This window comes from Malaya genurostris, chromosome 3, assembly GCF_030247185.1.
Source record: "Malaya genurostris strain Urasoe2022 chromosome 3, Malgen_1.1, whole genome shotgun sequence".
Lineage (NCBI taxonomy): Eukaryota > Metazoa > Arthropoda > Insecta > Diptera > Culicidae > Malaya > Malaya genurostris.
In genome coordinates this window covers 194,156,377-194,171,372 of record NC_080572.1, presented here as the reverse complement: position 1 = coordinate 194,171,372, position 14,996 = coordinate 194,156,377, and the positions used below count along the sequence as shown (strand labels likewise).

The following is a 14,996-nucleotide window of genomic DNA, read 5'->3' as shown; positions in this document are numbered from 1 at the left end:
AACCCGGTCCCCATTACCAGCCCACACTCTCCTCTTGCATTGCCTAGAACAGGTATTTACTACCCCCCTCAACTCACAGCGAGCGACCGGTGGTCTTCCCTCGAGCCCTCGCAAGAAGGCCGGGACGAAGCGAGTGCGGGCCGCTCGGCTAGCCAACTACAACCTGGCTGTCGGACCAACCAAGGCGAAACAAGTACTAATCAACCTGCCCGTCTTCCTGCGCCTGCCCCCCCACCAGTTTCGGTGGGTACTTGGGTCCAGGGTGGGGAGACAGAACCACACAGGCAAGGCAGTACAACCGACTACCACGGGACATGCTCCAGCCCCATCCCAGGGTGTTCTTGGCACATCACAGCATGCTGTCGTAAACATGTAACCACCACCTCCCACCGTGGTGACGTTCAAGCGACCCTCCACCCGGACAACCCATTCTATGGGCCACCGGTCATCAATACTCGCTCCCCCTCTCCCTTCGTCACACCACCAGCAAATGACAGTGCGGGTGCCTGGTCCTCCCCCCGAGGCGAACCAATCAGCCCTCCCGAACCCACAATACCAAGTGCGAGCGAAAGCTCATCTTCCATCGACCCAGTCGACCTGTCCACTCGGACCACGCTTGCCATCCAGTGGAATGTTAATGGCCTGCGTAACTCTCTAGGTGATTTACAGCATATCGTATCCCTCCTCAACCCAACCGTGATTGCACTCCAAGAGACACACATCAACCAATCCACGGACGTATCTCCATGGCTTGGAAGCCGTTACTCATGGAATGCAGCCACAGGCAAAAACATATACCAGACCATCGGTCTAGCGGTAAGAGAGGATGTCCCGTTTTCTCTCCGCGATATAGAAACCGATCTTTTAGCGGTGACCATTACCATCCAACTCCCGATCCCCTGTACAGTGGCATCGGTATACATCCCGAACGAGGTTAAGGGAGTGGGCCGGAAACTGAAGGATTTCCTCCAGAAACTCCGACCCCCTTTCCTCGTTCTGGGTGATTTCAACGCGCACCACAGAGCATGGGGTTCGGTGAAAAACAACAAACGCGGAGAGGAAATCCTGCGCGCTACGGAGGAGTGCGACACCGTAATACTCAACGATGGAAGTCCGACGTTCTTCAGGAGCAACTGCATGTCGTCATTGGACTTGTCTCTGGCATCTCGATCGTTGACCGGCGCATGCGGCTGGTCAACGTGGACAGACATCGGGAGTAGTGACCATCTGCCGATATGCATCTCGATTAACAGACGTCCGCCTCCCGCCTCGCGTCGCAGGAAATGGATACCCCACCGAGCAAATTGGGAGGGATACGAAAACTCCATGAGGGCCCTAACCCCACCGGATTGGGATCCCTCAGTGGAGGAGCTTGAGAACACCATCCTGAGAGCAGCGGAAAGTAACATCCCACGAACCAGCGGATCCCCGCCGAAGCGGGCAGTCCACTGGTGGTCCACCGAAGTGGCAGCGGCGGTCCGAGCCCGTAGAAAAGCCCTTAGAGCACTAAGAAAAACCCCCGTTTACCATCCATCCAGGGAAAGCAAAGCGCAGGAATTTCGACGCCAAAGAAACGTTTCCAGGGAGGTCATCGCCAAGGCGAAGGCTGACAGCTGGAACCGCTTCCTAGATGGTATCTCTGCGGATTCATCCACCAAAGAATTGTGGAGAAGGGTCAACTCACTACGTGGCAAACGTAGACAAAAAGGGTTCTCGCTCAAAATCTATGACCAATACACCTACGAACCGGCCGAGATAGCTGAACACCTCGGCCGATACTTTGAATCATTATCGGCAGACACCGCGCTACCAAAAGCATTTCTGGTCCAACGAAGATTTGCCAAGCGTACCCCGGTGTCATTTCCACCCGACCAAAACGAGGTTTGGAACCGACCATTCACAGCAGAAGAATTAAACTTCGCACTAAACTCCGCAAGGGGCAGATCGACGGGCCCGGATGATATCGATTATGATATGCTCCGGCATCTTCCGCTCTCAAGTCGCATTGGCCTTCTAAACTTATTCAACAGAGTATGGTTCTTAGGCAAGATCCCAGCCAGATGGAAGACAGCCCACACTGTCCCAATTCCAAAAGGCTGTGCCGGATCCTTTTCTGCCAATAATTTCCGACCAATTAGCCTTCTCTCCTGCATAGGGAAAATCATGGAGAGACTAGTAAACCGGCGCCTCGTCTCTCTTCTCGAAGAGCGTGGTTTACTGGATCATAGGCAATTCGGCTTCCGCCAAGGAAAAGGTACTGGCGCCCATTTGGCGGCGCTGTATGATACTATCCGCGAGAAAATAGACAAAGGACTTCATGTCGATGCTCTCTGTATCGATATTGCCAAAGCATACAATACAGTCAACCGAGAAGGGATCCTCAGGCAATTAGTTGACTGGGGCATCAACGGACGAATGGGCACCTTCCTGCAAGACTTCCTCCAAGGGAGGAGCTTCCAAGTCTGCATAGGTGGATCCCTTTCCCAAACATTCGTCGAAGGTAACGGTGTTCCTCAGGGATCGGTTTTGGCCGTAACCCTATTCCTAGTGGGAATGAATTCCGTATTTCACAGGTTGCCAGCGAATATATACATCTTCGTATACGCTGACGACATAGTCATAATTGTCGCGGACAAATCGCGCACCATTGCTCGACAGATAACCCAACAGGCGACGAACGAGATTCGCCTATGGGCGAATCGCGTAGGCTTCAATATCGCCCCAAATAAATGCACAATTTCGCATTTCTGTCGAGAAGGACATTTCAACACCGACTCCACAGTCTCTATCGGAACAATCAATGTTCCATTTGTGAAGAACCCGAGAATACTCGGCATATACTTCGACCGAAAACTCGACTTCAAATACCACTTCGGACAAGTCAAAAGAGACTGCGAATCTCGCTTAAGGCTGATTCGAGCCATCAGTCACGGGCACCCTCGATGGAATCGATATCAAGGGATCCAATTGGCCCAATCACTGATCTGGAGTCGGATATTCTACGGGATAGAGGCAACGGCTGGAAGCAGGGAAAATCTGATTAAGATTTTATCCCCTACTTACAATAGAGCCGTTCGAACTGCCTCAAACCTTCTCCCAAGCACCCCAGCTACAGCTGCTTGCGTTGAGTCGGGACTTCTCCCATTCCGCTGGTTTTCAGCCTGGATCATCTTCCGCCGATCTCTGGGGTGGCTGGAGAGAACTTCTGGAAAAGAAGACTGCTCACTCTCGGAGATAGCCAAACGGTTATACAAGAGTTTCACAGGGAACAATCTTCCAAAATTGGCCCGCCTACACCGGGTTTGGAGAAGGCCGTGGTACCAGCCGGACTTCCCCAAAACCGATACTTCACTGGCACAGTCTCTAGGAGCCAAACCTTCCCCCGCTTTGGCTATGAGCAGCTTCCTCCAGCTAAAAGCCGACAGGTTTAGAGGTGTCGCCTCATACTATACAGACGGGTCTCGAACGGACGCTGGCACGGGGTTCGGAGTATGGGGCCCAAACACATCAATCTCTCGGAGCCTTTCCCCGAAATGTTCGGTCTTCTCGGCGGAGGCCGCAGCCATCTTTGCATGCATCGTAGCCATACCCCCGGGGTCCGAGGCTGTGATCTTCTCGGACTCCCTGGCGGTTATAACCGCTTTGGAGACTGGAAGATCCAGGCACCCGTTCGTCCAGGCAATCGAAACATATTGCGGCAACAAAACCACAATATGCTGGGTTCCTGGACATAGCGGGATCCCGGGAAACGAGAGAGCTGACCAACTTGCGGCCATGGGAAGGGATGCCCTCCGATATGCACCAGAGGTTCCGGCGGCAGACTTGATCACCGAGTTTTGGGGAAGACTTACCGACCACTTCATCGGACATTGGAGATACTCGGTGGGGACCCTCCCCAAAATCAAGGGAGACCTGTCCAAATGGACGGATCGACCGGACCGGATCGAACAACGAGCGCTGTCCCGCCTACGGACAGGACACACTCGACACACGCACCCGCACTACATATCCCGATCATCCCCCCCCCCCCGTCTGTCACACTTGCAACGAGAGACTCACAGTTGAGCATGTCCTAATAAATTGCCCAGAATACGACAACCTCAGAAAACAATACAACATCAGCCTCTCGTTACGGGACGCCTTAGCAAACGACTCTGTCGCGGAGACCACAATGATCCTGATGTTAAAAGACGCCCGCCTACTGAAACAGATCTGAAACCTGCCTTAGATCCACTACCAATAGAACTTAATCCCAGCAGAAATCAAATGTAAATCAAACCAAACCCATCTAACCTAAACTCCCCCCTCACCAAGAAACATCGCTTCCCCGAAAGACCCATCCTTACAACCTAACTGACCGTTAAAACAGACGAACGCCTCGCCGCTCAATGTCGTTCACAAATAACATCCGCCCGAGTTCCCACACTTCGGATTCACCACCTTGGCCGCAGCATTAACAAGATCTTTTTTCATTAGCGCACTAAAACTCACCGAAACTCCCTATCTACCAATAAACACCACAGCTTAAAACCCCTCCCCATCAAACCCCTGTCACACATTAATAGAATAGCCTAACACATTCTCCTTTCTCCGAGGCATCCGTGACGAACAACGCAGCACAAGGATCATCGGAACGATCATTAAACCGGTGGGACATTTGCAGAGCGACAGACACCCCCTTGTATGCTCACCACGGCCCTAGAACACTATCGACGAGAAGAAACACCACCCATCAACCAAGCAAGCGGCCCGGAGATGTTTCCCGCGGCCGGAAAATGAATCCAACCACACATGAATACAACCGAAAACAAACAGGAATCTCGGACATTAACTAAGCTAGCAGCCATCCCCCGAGGTGGCGCCCCCAGGAATGTTCTCCACAATCCTGAACAGTCAAACCAGCACAGATCACACATTAAATTTGATTGAAGTGTTATAATTAATACATTGTAAACGAACCCCTCTCCCCTCCCCATATCCCTAACCACTATCCCTATTTAGATACAACACCCGGTGAACGACCACGATAGGTTAAAGCCAGGTATAAATAAATGATATACAAGGTCAGAATTCTTCTTAAAAGGGCCTATTGGCAACTGTCAGACTACACGCGATATCTAGTTTGGAATCTATTCGACTATTAAAAATCATTTAGTCGTTTTCGCTTCCTTTCGTTTTACATTTGAAATTTTACTGTAAGGTTAATCTGAATTTGCCCTTTTAAAAATATGAAAATATCAGATGCACAACCGATAAAACACACTCACGCTTAACGGCGTTATGCTGACATATATCGGAATGAAACCAGCACTACAAGATTTGTCATAACGGGCTTAGTGTTTAAGGGGAGAGTAAAAGATAATTTGAATCAAATAATGTATTTTTTTTTGTAATTTCTCATGGAAAAACAGCTTAAGAAAATTTATTCATACTTTTTTATATTACAAAGCATCATTTAAATTAAATCTAGTTAAATTTCCGTATACTAATATTGAAAGATAAGGTGGTAACAGCGAACTAAACGGGGGTTCGTAAAAAGAGGTACACAGAAAAAATAATGAAATTTACACAACATGTAATTCACTGATACTTTGAAAATGACATCAATTGAATGATTGAAAACCATCATCGATGTAAAAGTAAATTAGAATCCCTTGATTTTTCAATGAATTATACAACGTATTTCAATTTACGCTTAGATTCGCTTTTAAAGTATATTGAAAAGAAAAGATCTTTCCTGCTCCAAATATGTGCATGTAAAAATAGATGTAAATATTTTTATATGTGTAGTTCGTCAATATTTTTATCTGGGTAGTTCGTAATGAAAGTTTACATTATTTGGAATTTACTTCGTCAAAAAAGTTTTGTTTAATGAATGTGGAAACCGCCCATTACATGGCTATTTTCGGAACGGATGTAAAGAGTAACTGCAAGAAAAAGAAAAACAATGATACTATTGTAGTCGGCTTTTTTGAAATTGTAGCTGACGATGCGAGAATTATATCAGTCGTGCGACGATCCATCTGATTCGAGTACAAAAATGTTCTTCATTTTACATAAAGTACGAGTTATTTCTTGGAATTTTGACACAATATTTTTGAAATGTTAAACTACAAGACAATGTAAAAAAACGATTTTCCGAAACTGTTTATCCCATAAACCCCTTAAACTTATGTATTTTTATTGGTCAATATAATTGTGAAACAAATTTTTTTATATGAAGAGACTTGATGGCGAATTATTTTGATGGCGATTAATTTGAGATATTTTCTGATTATATGAATTGTTCTAAGAAAAAAATCAGAACTCAGTGATTACTCAGATTACTAAAGATTATCAATGACTACTTTTGGATTCCTAATGTAATCCACTGATTACTGGATTACTTGCAAAAAAAAATCAAAGTAAACCAAGATTGAGTTTCACCACGTTTTTCTTTCGGAAACTCTTATGTGCTTTCAAGACGATTACTGGATTACTTGCAAAAAAAATCAAAGTAAACCAAGATTGAGTTTCACCACGTTTTTCTTTCGGAAACTCTTATGTGCTTTCAAGACGTATACATGTTTTACTTTTAGATGTGAGTCAAGATTATATTTCAAGAACCGAAAGTGACTGCCATGTGATCTTCAAACTTGATCAATGGTGTTGAAATCGGTTCAACCATCTCCGAGAACGCTTGAGTGGTAAAAAAATCTGTGAAATATGTACATACATACACACAGATACCTACACAGAAATTTTTCGATCTCGTCGAGCTGAGTCAAATTATATATAACACTATGTGTCTTCCGTTCGAAAGTCGGTCTTCCTGCAATTCTATTACTTTTGTATAGAGAAAGGCAAAACAACGCATTTTGTCGGTTACGTCACTTATACCATAATATCTTCGGAACCAGAAGTGATTAAGCACTTATTACATAATATCTCCGGAACCAGAAGTCTGTTTAGCTATCTCTTAGAAAATTGAGCGTTAAAAAAAGCTCCGGTCAAAAGTCGGTTTCTCAATTCTATTACCTTTCTATAGAGATACAACCTGGTCGTTATTTCCTCTTTTTTCTGTCTTCCATTATCCATTTTTATCACTAATTAGATCTACATGCCGATTCTAACCTCGTCGTTTTTTTCTGTCTTCCACCACCATTTCTTCCCGTTTTTACCCGTTGTCAATAAGACATTTCGTATAAAAGGAGCAGCATTACAGCATTCTTTCAAACAAACTTATAAAACCGATACACTGAAGAAGGATGTAAATAATATTCCGAAATACGCTTATCTGTATTGTAGCGTTTGTTAGACTTCATTAAAGTGTAGTGACTTTGTGAAAGTCTAATAACGTGACATTGAAATAGTGGAATTAAAATGTACCTAAATAGTGAAGTCTATTGAATATATTCCGCTAACAGCTCCAGGTAAAAATAGTCATCAATTAGTTATAGTGTTATAAATTTAGTTTCTGTATCTGTTGGATCATTGTAATCTGTTGATACAAATGATGAGGAGGTTTTATGCCTGCTGGAGAGAGAGTGCTAAATTTCATCTCCACCGGGCTTATCCCTGCTCCAAATAAATAAATAAATAAATACACAAAAACCATATGCCTAGGATGCGGGTTTACCCCCACTTACGCTCTGTGAATGATTAGAAAATTTGACGTTTGAAGAAATTGAAGGAATTTTTTTGTCTTTTGTACGCAAAGGAAATATGAGATACGAAGCGGTGAAGTAGACTTCTGAAAAGACGACCATTACAAAAACACATGCATAATCAGAAAGAATTTTCAAACAATACTATGTTTATTTTTCTTCTTGTTTGTTTCCACCTAATCCTAGCATTATTCGCAATAAATATTTACAAAATTCTAGTACATAGTGATAAATTCATCTATTCTGAAACGATATATGAATGCACTTTTTAGTTAAAAATTGGAGGCAATGCGGTAAGATATGGACGTCTTCGCAGTTCGCTGTTAATTTAATTTGAGTTTTGTTTTCTCGCAACATGTAAAATTATTGGTGATTATTTTTTTTTTGAGAAAAATAAAACATTATTAATAATCAACAATCTAATGATTTTCCTGTTCGCTCATTGCATCGCTTTCTCCAATGTTTTAACGTTTTCCTCTGATCTGCAATTACATTAGTTGATTATATGTACAATTTCATTAAAGGCACCGTTTACAGTTTGTTTTGTTTGTCTTACTTCATTCATCTAATCCTATAAAACATAAGGCCTTACGGTAATGACTTTGACTGTTGTTGGTGTTTTGTCACTAAGAACCGAATTCGAATAATTCTAACTTGACAAATAACGTGAAACAGTGAAACGGAAACAGCACGACAGGAAGTCGAATTTGATTTGTGCGGCTTTCAACGTAAAACAATATCTAGACTCTGTATCACGTTTGTTGCCTTAGCGTGTCTCGTTTTTTTGTTTTGTTTGTTTATGTTCATACTACTACTATATCTGGCTCCCCTTTTCGTTCCGAACTGACCGTGGAAGGGACTCGCGTAGTAGTCACAAATGGGGTTTCACTAAAAGTCACTGGCTCGAAGTTTGTAGATACATAGATTTGGTGTCTGCGCTCTGAACAAATTGTGAGATCAATTTTCTGACGCAAAACTCGTCCCCTTCTCTCAGACACGCTTCAAAATGTTGCTGTTGGAAAAAAGGGCTACTAAGGGTAACTAAATTTGGCGAATTTGTTTTATCTTCCAGTTCTAGGTATCCTAGACTTTCAGTGCGAATCCCAGCAGAGCTAGGATAAGGATAATACCGGCGTTGATCCGGACAGAACTCGATCCCTTGCCGCTGTTGTAGTCGTCGCCGGGGGGTCGCTCATCTGTACCGTCTGTTTTGTCATAAAATAAAATAGAAGAGAACCATTAGAAACTTGGACTTGGAAAAAGCTATCGACTGTTGGTGGTGCTATCTACGATCCGAAATTGAAATCAACGACAATTTTAAGCATGTGAAAAAACTTATAGTTATAAATGAAATAAATCAAAACAATATACTTATTACAAATCACCAGCTGCCTGGGACATACACCTCTTTCTCGTAATGCACTAAAACAAAATTGGCTGGCTGCAGTCTTCATTGGTTGATTGGTTGTGTGTTTGTGTTGTCGTGTATTGCTTTCGTCGGAAGGTTTTTTTTTTTGTTTCTCATTAGAATAGTTTACATACTATGACTTTGGACCGATTAGCGCTTTTGTTTAGTCTATTTGAAGTAATCAAAGAAAACAAAACTAACAGAAATCACCAAGGGTGGGACGGAAGCTATGATTCACTAGAATAGTTTCCTCATGCTAAAACAAAACGAAAAACAAAACAATTTGGGAGGAAATAAAGCAAAAAAAGAAAATCACGTTAATACAATATGACTTTGCGGTTGCAAATTGAATTTGTGAAGTGCAAACAAGCTTTTCACTACCAAAGCAGCCATACCGGACCGAATCTAATCGCAAAACTACACATGAAAGTTCTAACCCACATGGTGTGCAACAGGATCCACTGTCCTGGTTAACTAATCCTAAATTTGTCTTAACTTAGAAGGTACTTTTCAATAGATGAAGAATACGTGCTTGAAATACTGTGTGGGTGCAAGTCTGTGTGAGTGTTTCAAGAGTGCGTGCAGAATAGGTGCGTGCGAAGAAAAGAACTGAGAAGTTTGCTACTAAAATATGTGTTTGATGGATGCTAACGTGTATTGATACGTGTATTGATACCGAAAGTCGGATCTAAATGAAACTTTTTTTTCTTAATTTTGGGGTATATCACTCTGTATCTCCAGAACCGGAAGTCGGATCAGAGTGAAATTCAATAGCAGTCTATGGGACCGTAAGACCTTTCATTAGAATCTAGTGGCGCTTTCGTTTTTGAATTGCACTACACCGGTGTAGCTAAGGTTGCACTGAAACCGTTCGTTTTTGCCAATTGATTTTCACAAATTTAGATTCAAATCAAAGGTCTAAGGATCTAAGGCAAACTTTCTGGATTTCATTTAGATCCGACCCCCGGAGGGACTGGGTGATATGAAAAAACTGTCACTCAATTTTCTCGGAGATGACTGAACCGACTGAACTTAGTTACAAATGGAGGGTCCTAAGATCCCATGCAAAGTCTCTGAATTTCTTTAAGATCCGACTTCCGTTTCTGAAATTACATGGTATATTATTACATCAATAATACGGCAATATTGCCACTCACTTTTCCCAAAGTATGCTGGATCGATTGTCACAAACTTAGATTCAAATAAATGCTATGAAATGAAAGATCCTGAATTTCATCTTGATCCGGCTTCACGTTTCCGGAATTGCCGGTTAATGTGTGTTGAAAAAATAACAATTACCTCAATCACTTTTCTCGAAAATGGCTCAACCGATTTTCACCATTTCTGATTCAACTGAAAGGTTCTCTCGATTTTTATTCAATACCAACTTCCTGTTCCCAAGATACAGGATGTTAGAGTAAAAATTTCAATTCTATGAATATATATTTCATAAGTAACCATGTGATGAGTAGCATACTCTTTAAATTGGCTGATTAACTTATTATAATTTTTTTATTTTATCGTTCATTTTACCCCGGCTTTAATCTTATTACGCTTCTTCACCGGGGAACGGGCTTATGAACTTCTCTAGTTTAGAGATCATGACAGTCTATGATCAAATAAACTCATGTCAGATATTCATAAACTCACACCCAAAAAAAAAAATGATTGAATATCGGACGAAGAATTTGCTCAATTTTATCCAAGTCCGTCTTACGGCTATAGAATTAAAGTGTGATAAGTTTTTAAAATTTCAAACCATCATAGAAATTGACAATACCAAAAAATTAAAAAAAATCTTCTAAGTTGAACTCGAAATTGTTTCAATTTGTAGGTCATGTGATGGGAAGACGAATTTTATTTTGGTTTTACTGGACCCGTTTATTTCGAATCTCAATTTAATTCGAAGGTACAGAAAATTTTGAAATTATTTTCATATCAACTGTTTCGACTCGTATTACATGAAAAGAGAAGTCCCGGGCCTACAAATAAAAGAGGTTTTTACCCATAAAAGCTTTTTCATTCTTTAGTATAATCTACATCTAGAACGACTACTTGACCCATCGGTCCTGCAACATTTTGATGCCCTTCGAAAACAAAAAGATTTATCGAGGCTTCCGTTTCTGCAATGACCTCAGAATTCGACGAAAATTTCCATCCCTGGAGAAACCTAATTAGGTTTGGAAATAGGTAATAGTTGCTGAGGGCCAGGTCTGGAGAATACGGGGAATGGTACCGCAATCATTCAAGTTCACCGTTGCTTTTATGCATAAATGCGCTTGTACGTCTTTTTCCATAGCTTGATTAAAACAAGAACTCGTCCGACACGATCGCCGGTTATTCAAACACTAGAGGATAGATTGTCATGGAATTTGGTATTAGGCCATCTAGAGGCTTGTTCTCAATAAAAATATACACGGTTCGAAACAATTCACGTCTTTTTTTTGTGAAAGGCCTGGGACATTTCATTCCATGCAGTAGTTTACATTAGTTGATGGTTGAATGAACCGAGTTTCACTACACCGATCTCCAGCTCAAAAGTACCGGAAACAGTGGTAAAAATCATTAAAAAGTAGCTCTCCTAATTTTCTCATATATGAATGAATCGATTTTCACTAACTTAAATTCTAATGAAAGGTGTTACGATAATCATACGAAAAAAATTTAGAAATTTTTTCAAGTCGTTAAAAACCGTCCATAATGTCCCGTAAAGTTATTCAATTTATATTTTTTGATTAATAAATTAGTTTGATAGGCTGTCTACTAACAATGACTAACGATTGGAATTCGTTTCGAGCCCAGTTTAAATTTTTTTCATGTTTTTGGCTCTATACATTTTTCCAATACCCTTCATTCCGTAATTCTGACACTGAAAGTTGTGCCCGGATATGAAATTCTGAAATTTTGTATGGGATCGTAAGACCTTTTATTTGAACCAAAGTTTGTGAAAATCGGTCACGCCCTATCTGTGAAAAGTGAGTAAGTAATCAGTTTAAGTGTTTGGTTTTCGTTTTCTTTATAACGTGTACGAAATTGAACAAAGCTTGCTGTGTGCTTTATTTGTAAAGGCAAACTGTGTGTTCTTCTTCTGTGCCAGCTCGGTCTTGTATTGTCATTTTTTATAACGGTTTAAAAGCTTCGACACCCATCGCTTTATAATTACGAAACCGCAAGTCAAAAATTTCACAGTAGATTGTGAGACAATAACAGTTTCAATTTAATCAAGATTTGTAAACAGTGAGGTCTACTTTCTTCACTACCTTTGGTGCTTCCGGAACAGGAAACGGGAAACTATTAATGCCGAATCAAGTTTATATGTCCACTAATAACTTTTGTAAACTAAAAGAATTTATCAGTCAGTTTTATGGAGTTTGCACTTGTGTTTGTCATTGTTTGTGAAAAATGCTCATGAAATTGTAAATTTTCAATTTATCGTACTCTAGCTCCGAAACTAGAAGTCGAATTCAGATAAAATGCTCTAAAAATATTTTGATAATTTAAGACCTTTCGTTTGAATTTTAGTTTGTAAAAATTGATCTAGCCATTCCCGAGAAAATCAAGTGCATATGTTATACTAAATTTTCACATATTACCCTATAGCTACGGAACCTATAGTCGGATCTAAATGAAACTTTTTTTTCTTAATTTTGGTGTATAAATATAATTTCACTCTGTATCTCCGGAACCGGAAGTCGGATCAGGGTGAAATTCAATAGCAGGCTATGGGACCATAAGATATTTCACTAGATTCAAATGGCGTTTTCGTTTTTGAATTGCACTACACCGGTGTAGCTAAGGATGCACTGAAACCGTTCGTTTTTGCCAATTGCACTACACCAGTGCTACACTTTTTCTGCACCGATACCACTGGTGTAGCACTCATCAAAAGTTTGGTGTAGCTCTGTGTAATGGAATCGTTTATTGTAGTCAATGATTAGCACTGCACCGGTGTAGTGCAAATTAAAAACGAAAACGCAATTAGAATTCATCCTCTAAGTGACTGTTGATTTTTAACCGACTTCGGTTACATCGGTCACTGGATTTCGGATCCGGAAATACAGTAACTGAGATTTTTAAAACCGTCATTTAAAACAATGATATAAAACAAAACCTGTTTAATCCAGCTAGTGGTGCAATGCTGCCTCTCTCATATTATTCATTTTCTCTTTTATATTACAGCAGAAACTTCTCAAAATACTACAATTTTTCAAAATTTAGAAAAGACTTTTGAAGATTTCTATTGCATAATACTACTACATTTGAATTTAAGTAAGTGGAAATTCTTTCGTTCAAGTGAAATTCAATCATATGTGAAAAAGTTAAGTAAGCTCTATTTGATCACAGTTGATTTTTATTGTCGGTACCTCTGGAACCGAAAGCTGCATATCGGCATAGTGACATTCGCTTCATTCAACCTTTAACTAATTTTTTTTACGATTCTCTATGACGATTTGAATTTCGGAAAAAAATGTATTGGTAGTCGGATTAGGATAAACATTTGCAAATCATTTATGGGACTATTAATGGTTGATTTTGTAACAGACTCTTATGGTCTGCAAACTAAAGAAATTCACTAGCCAATACAAAGAGGCAGCCTATGAAATTTTTTTTTAATCCACCTAGTGTTATAATGATGAATTTCTCATATTACTCATATTTTCAGAAACATCATTAGAAGATCATGCCAAGATTTTTTCTTTCAAATTTGAATAAAATAAAAAACTTTCGTTGAGTATAAACTACCATAGCCTTTTCAATTTTTAAACAGTTATGTCAATCTTATCTATATTAACTCTAAATGCGGCAATCCTGCACGCTATACAAAATTGAACAATGCATGCTGTGTGCTAGGTGGTGATGTTTTCTTCTTCTGTACCAGTGCGTACCGGTTTTTCATCCCTTTGTATGATAGTTTGAAAGATTTGATACTCATCATCCTATAATAAAGGATCTGGATGATATTGCGCAGTATCTTATAAGAAAATAAGAGCTTTAATTGGAATCATGATCGGTTAAACCGTTGCTGAAAAATCGAAGTGAGAAGTCGAGCTTTTCTTCACTATTACCGATACGTTCGGAAGTGGAAACCGGGGACTAGTAGTCCCAAAGTAGATTTATAACTAACTTACTAGCAAAGTCTGCCAACTAGATGAATTTACCAGCAAGTTTTATTGAAATGTGCACCTCGTTTCGCCATCACTTTTGAAAAAAAAACTCATGAAATTGGAAATTTTTCACTTAACGTGCTGTAATACCGAATCTGGATAAAATTTTCGGTAACGTTTTAAAAAATTTCGAGACCTTTTGTTTGCATTTAAGTTTGTAAAAATCGGTTAAATTTAGTGCGAAATTTGCACATATTTCCTTGTAATATCGGAACCAGGAGTTGGATGAAGATAACATTCAATAGCGAGCTATGGGGTCATAAGACTTTTCATTTGAATCTGAGTTTGTGAAAATCGATCACGCCAACTCTGAGAAAATCGTGTGACATACACACAAACAGACATTTTGTGTTTTCATTTCTCCGAATGGTATATGACGCTCGGCCTCCGTTGAAAAGTCGGGTTTCACAGTGATTGCATAGCCTTTCTATATGAGTAAGGCAAAAATATTCTTGAAATTGACATTTTTACACAAAGCGATCTACCTCCGGAACCCGAGGTTTGATCCAAATTAAAAATGGATTCTGACGGCATCTTAAGACCTTCCAGTAGAATCTAAGATGGTGAAAATCGGTTCAGCGATTTCCGAAAAAAGAGCGACATTATTTTTACATTTTTGGTGCATATCATCCTGTAATTCCGGAACCGGAAGTCGAATCCGAATGGTATTCAGAACTTTGTATGAGACCATAAGACCTTTCATTTTCTAAGTTCGAGAAAATCGGTTCAGTCATCCTCGAGAAAAGTGAGTGAAAATATTTGTCACACACACATACA

At 40.5% G+C, this 14,996-nt stretch overlaps 1 protein-coding gene across 4 annotated transcripts in view; it reads right to left on the bottom strand.

Moving 5' to 3' along the window:
* Positions 1-7,777: 7,777 nt before the first annotated feature.
* Positions 7,778-14,996, bottom strand: part of LOC131439179 (matrilysin) — a 128,443-nt gene continuing 121,224 nt past the window's right edge. For 2 of the 4 annotated variants that reach the window (XM_058609898.1, XM_058609897.1), the window contains exon 7: positions 7,778-8,851. In XM_058609898.1, coding sequence (XP_058465881.1) covers positions 8,730-8,851 — 122 coding nt within the window. In that variant the 3' untranslated portion in view covers positions 7,778-8,729. Of the gene's footprint in view, positions 8,852-9,147; positions 9,311-14,996 lie in introns of those variants that run through there. The other 2 variants (XR_009231071.1, XM_058609899.1) reach the window with 1 other exon arrangement.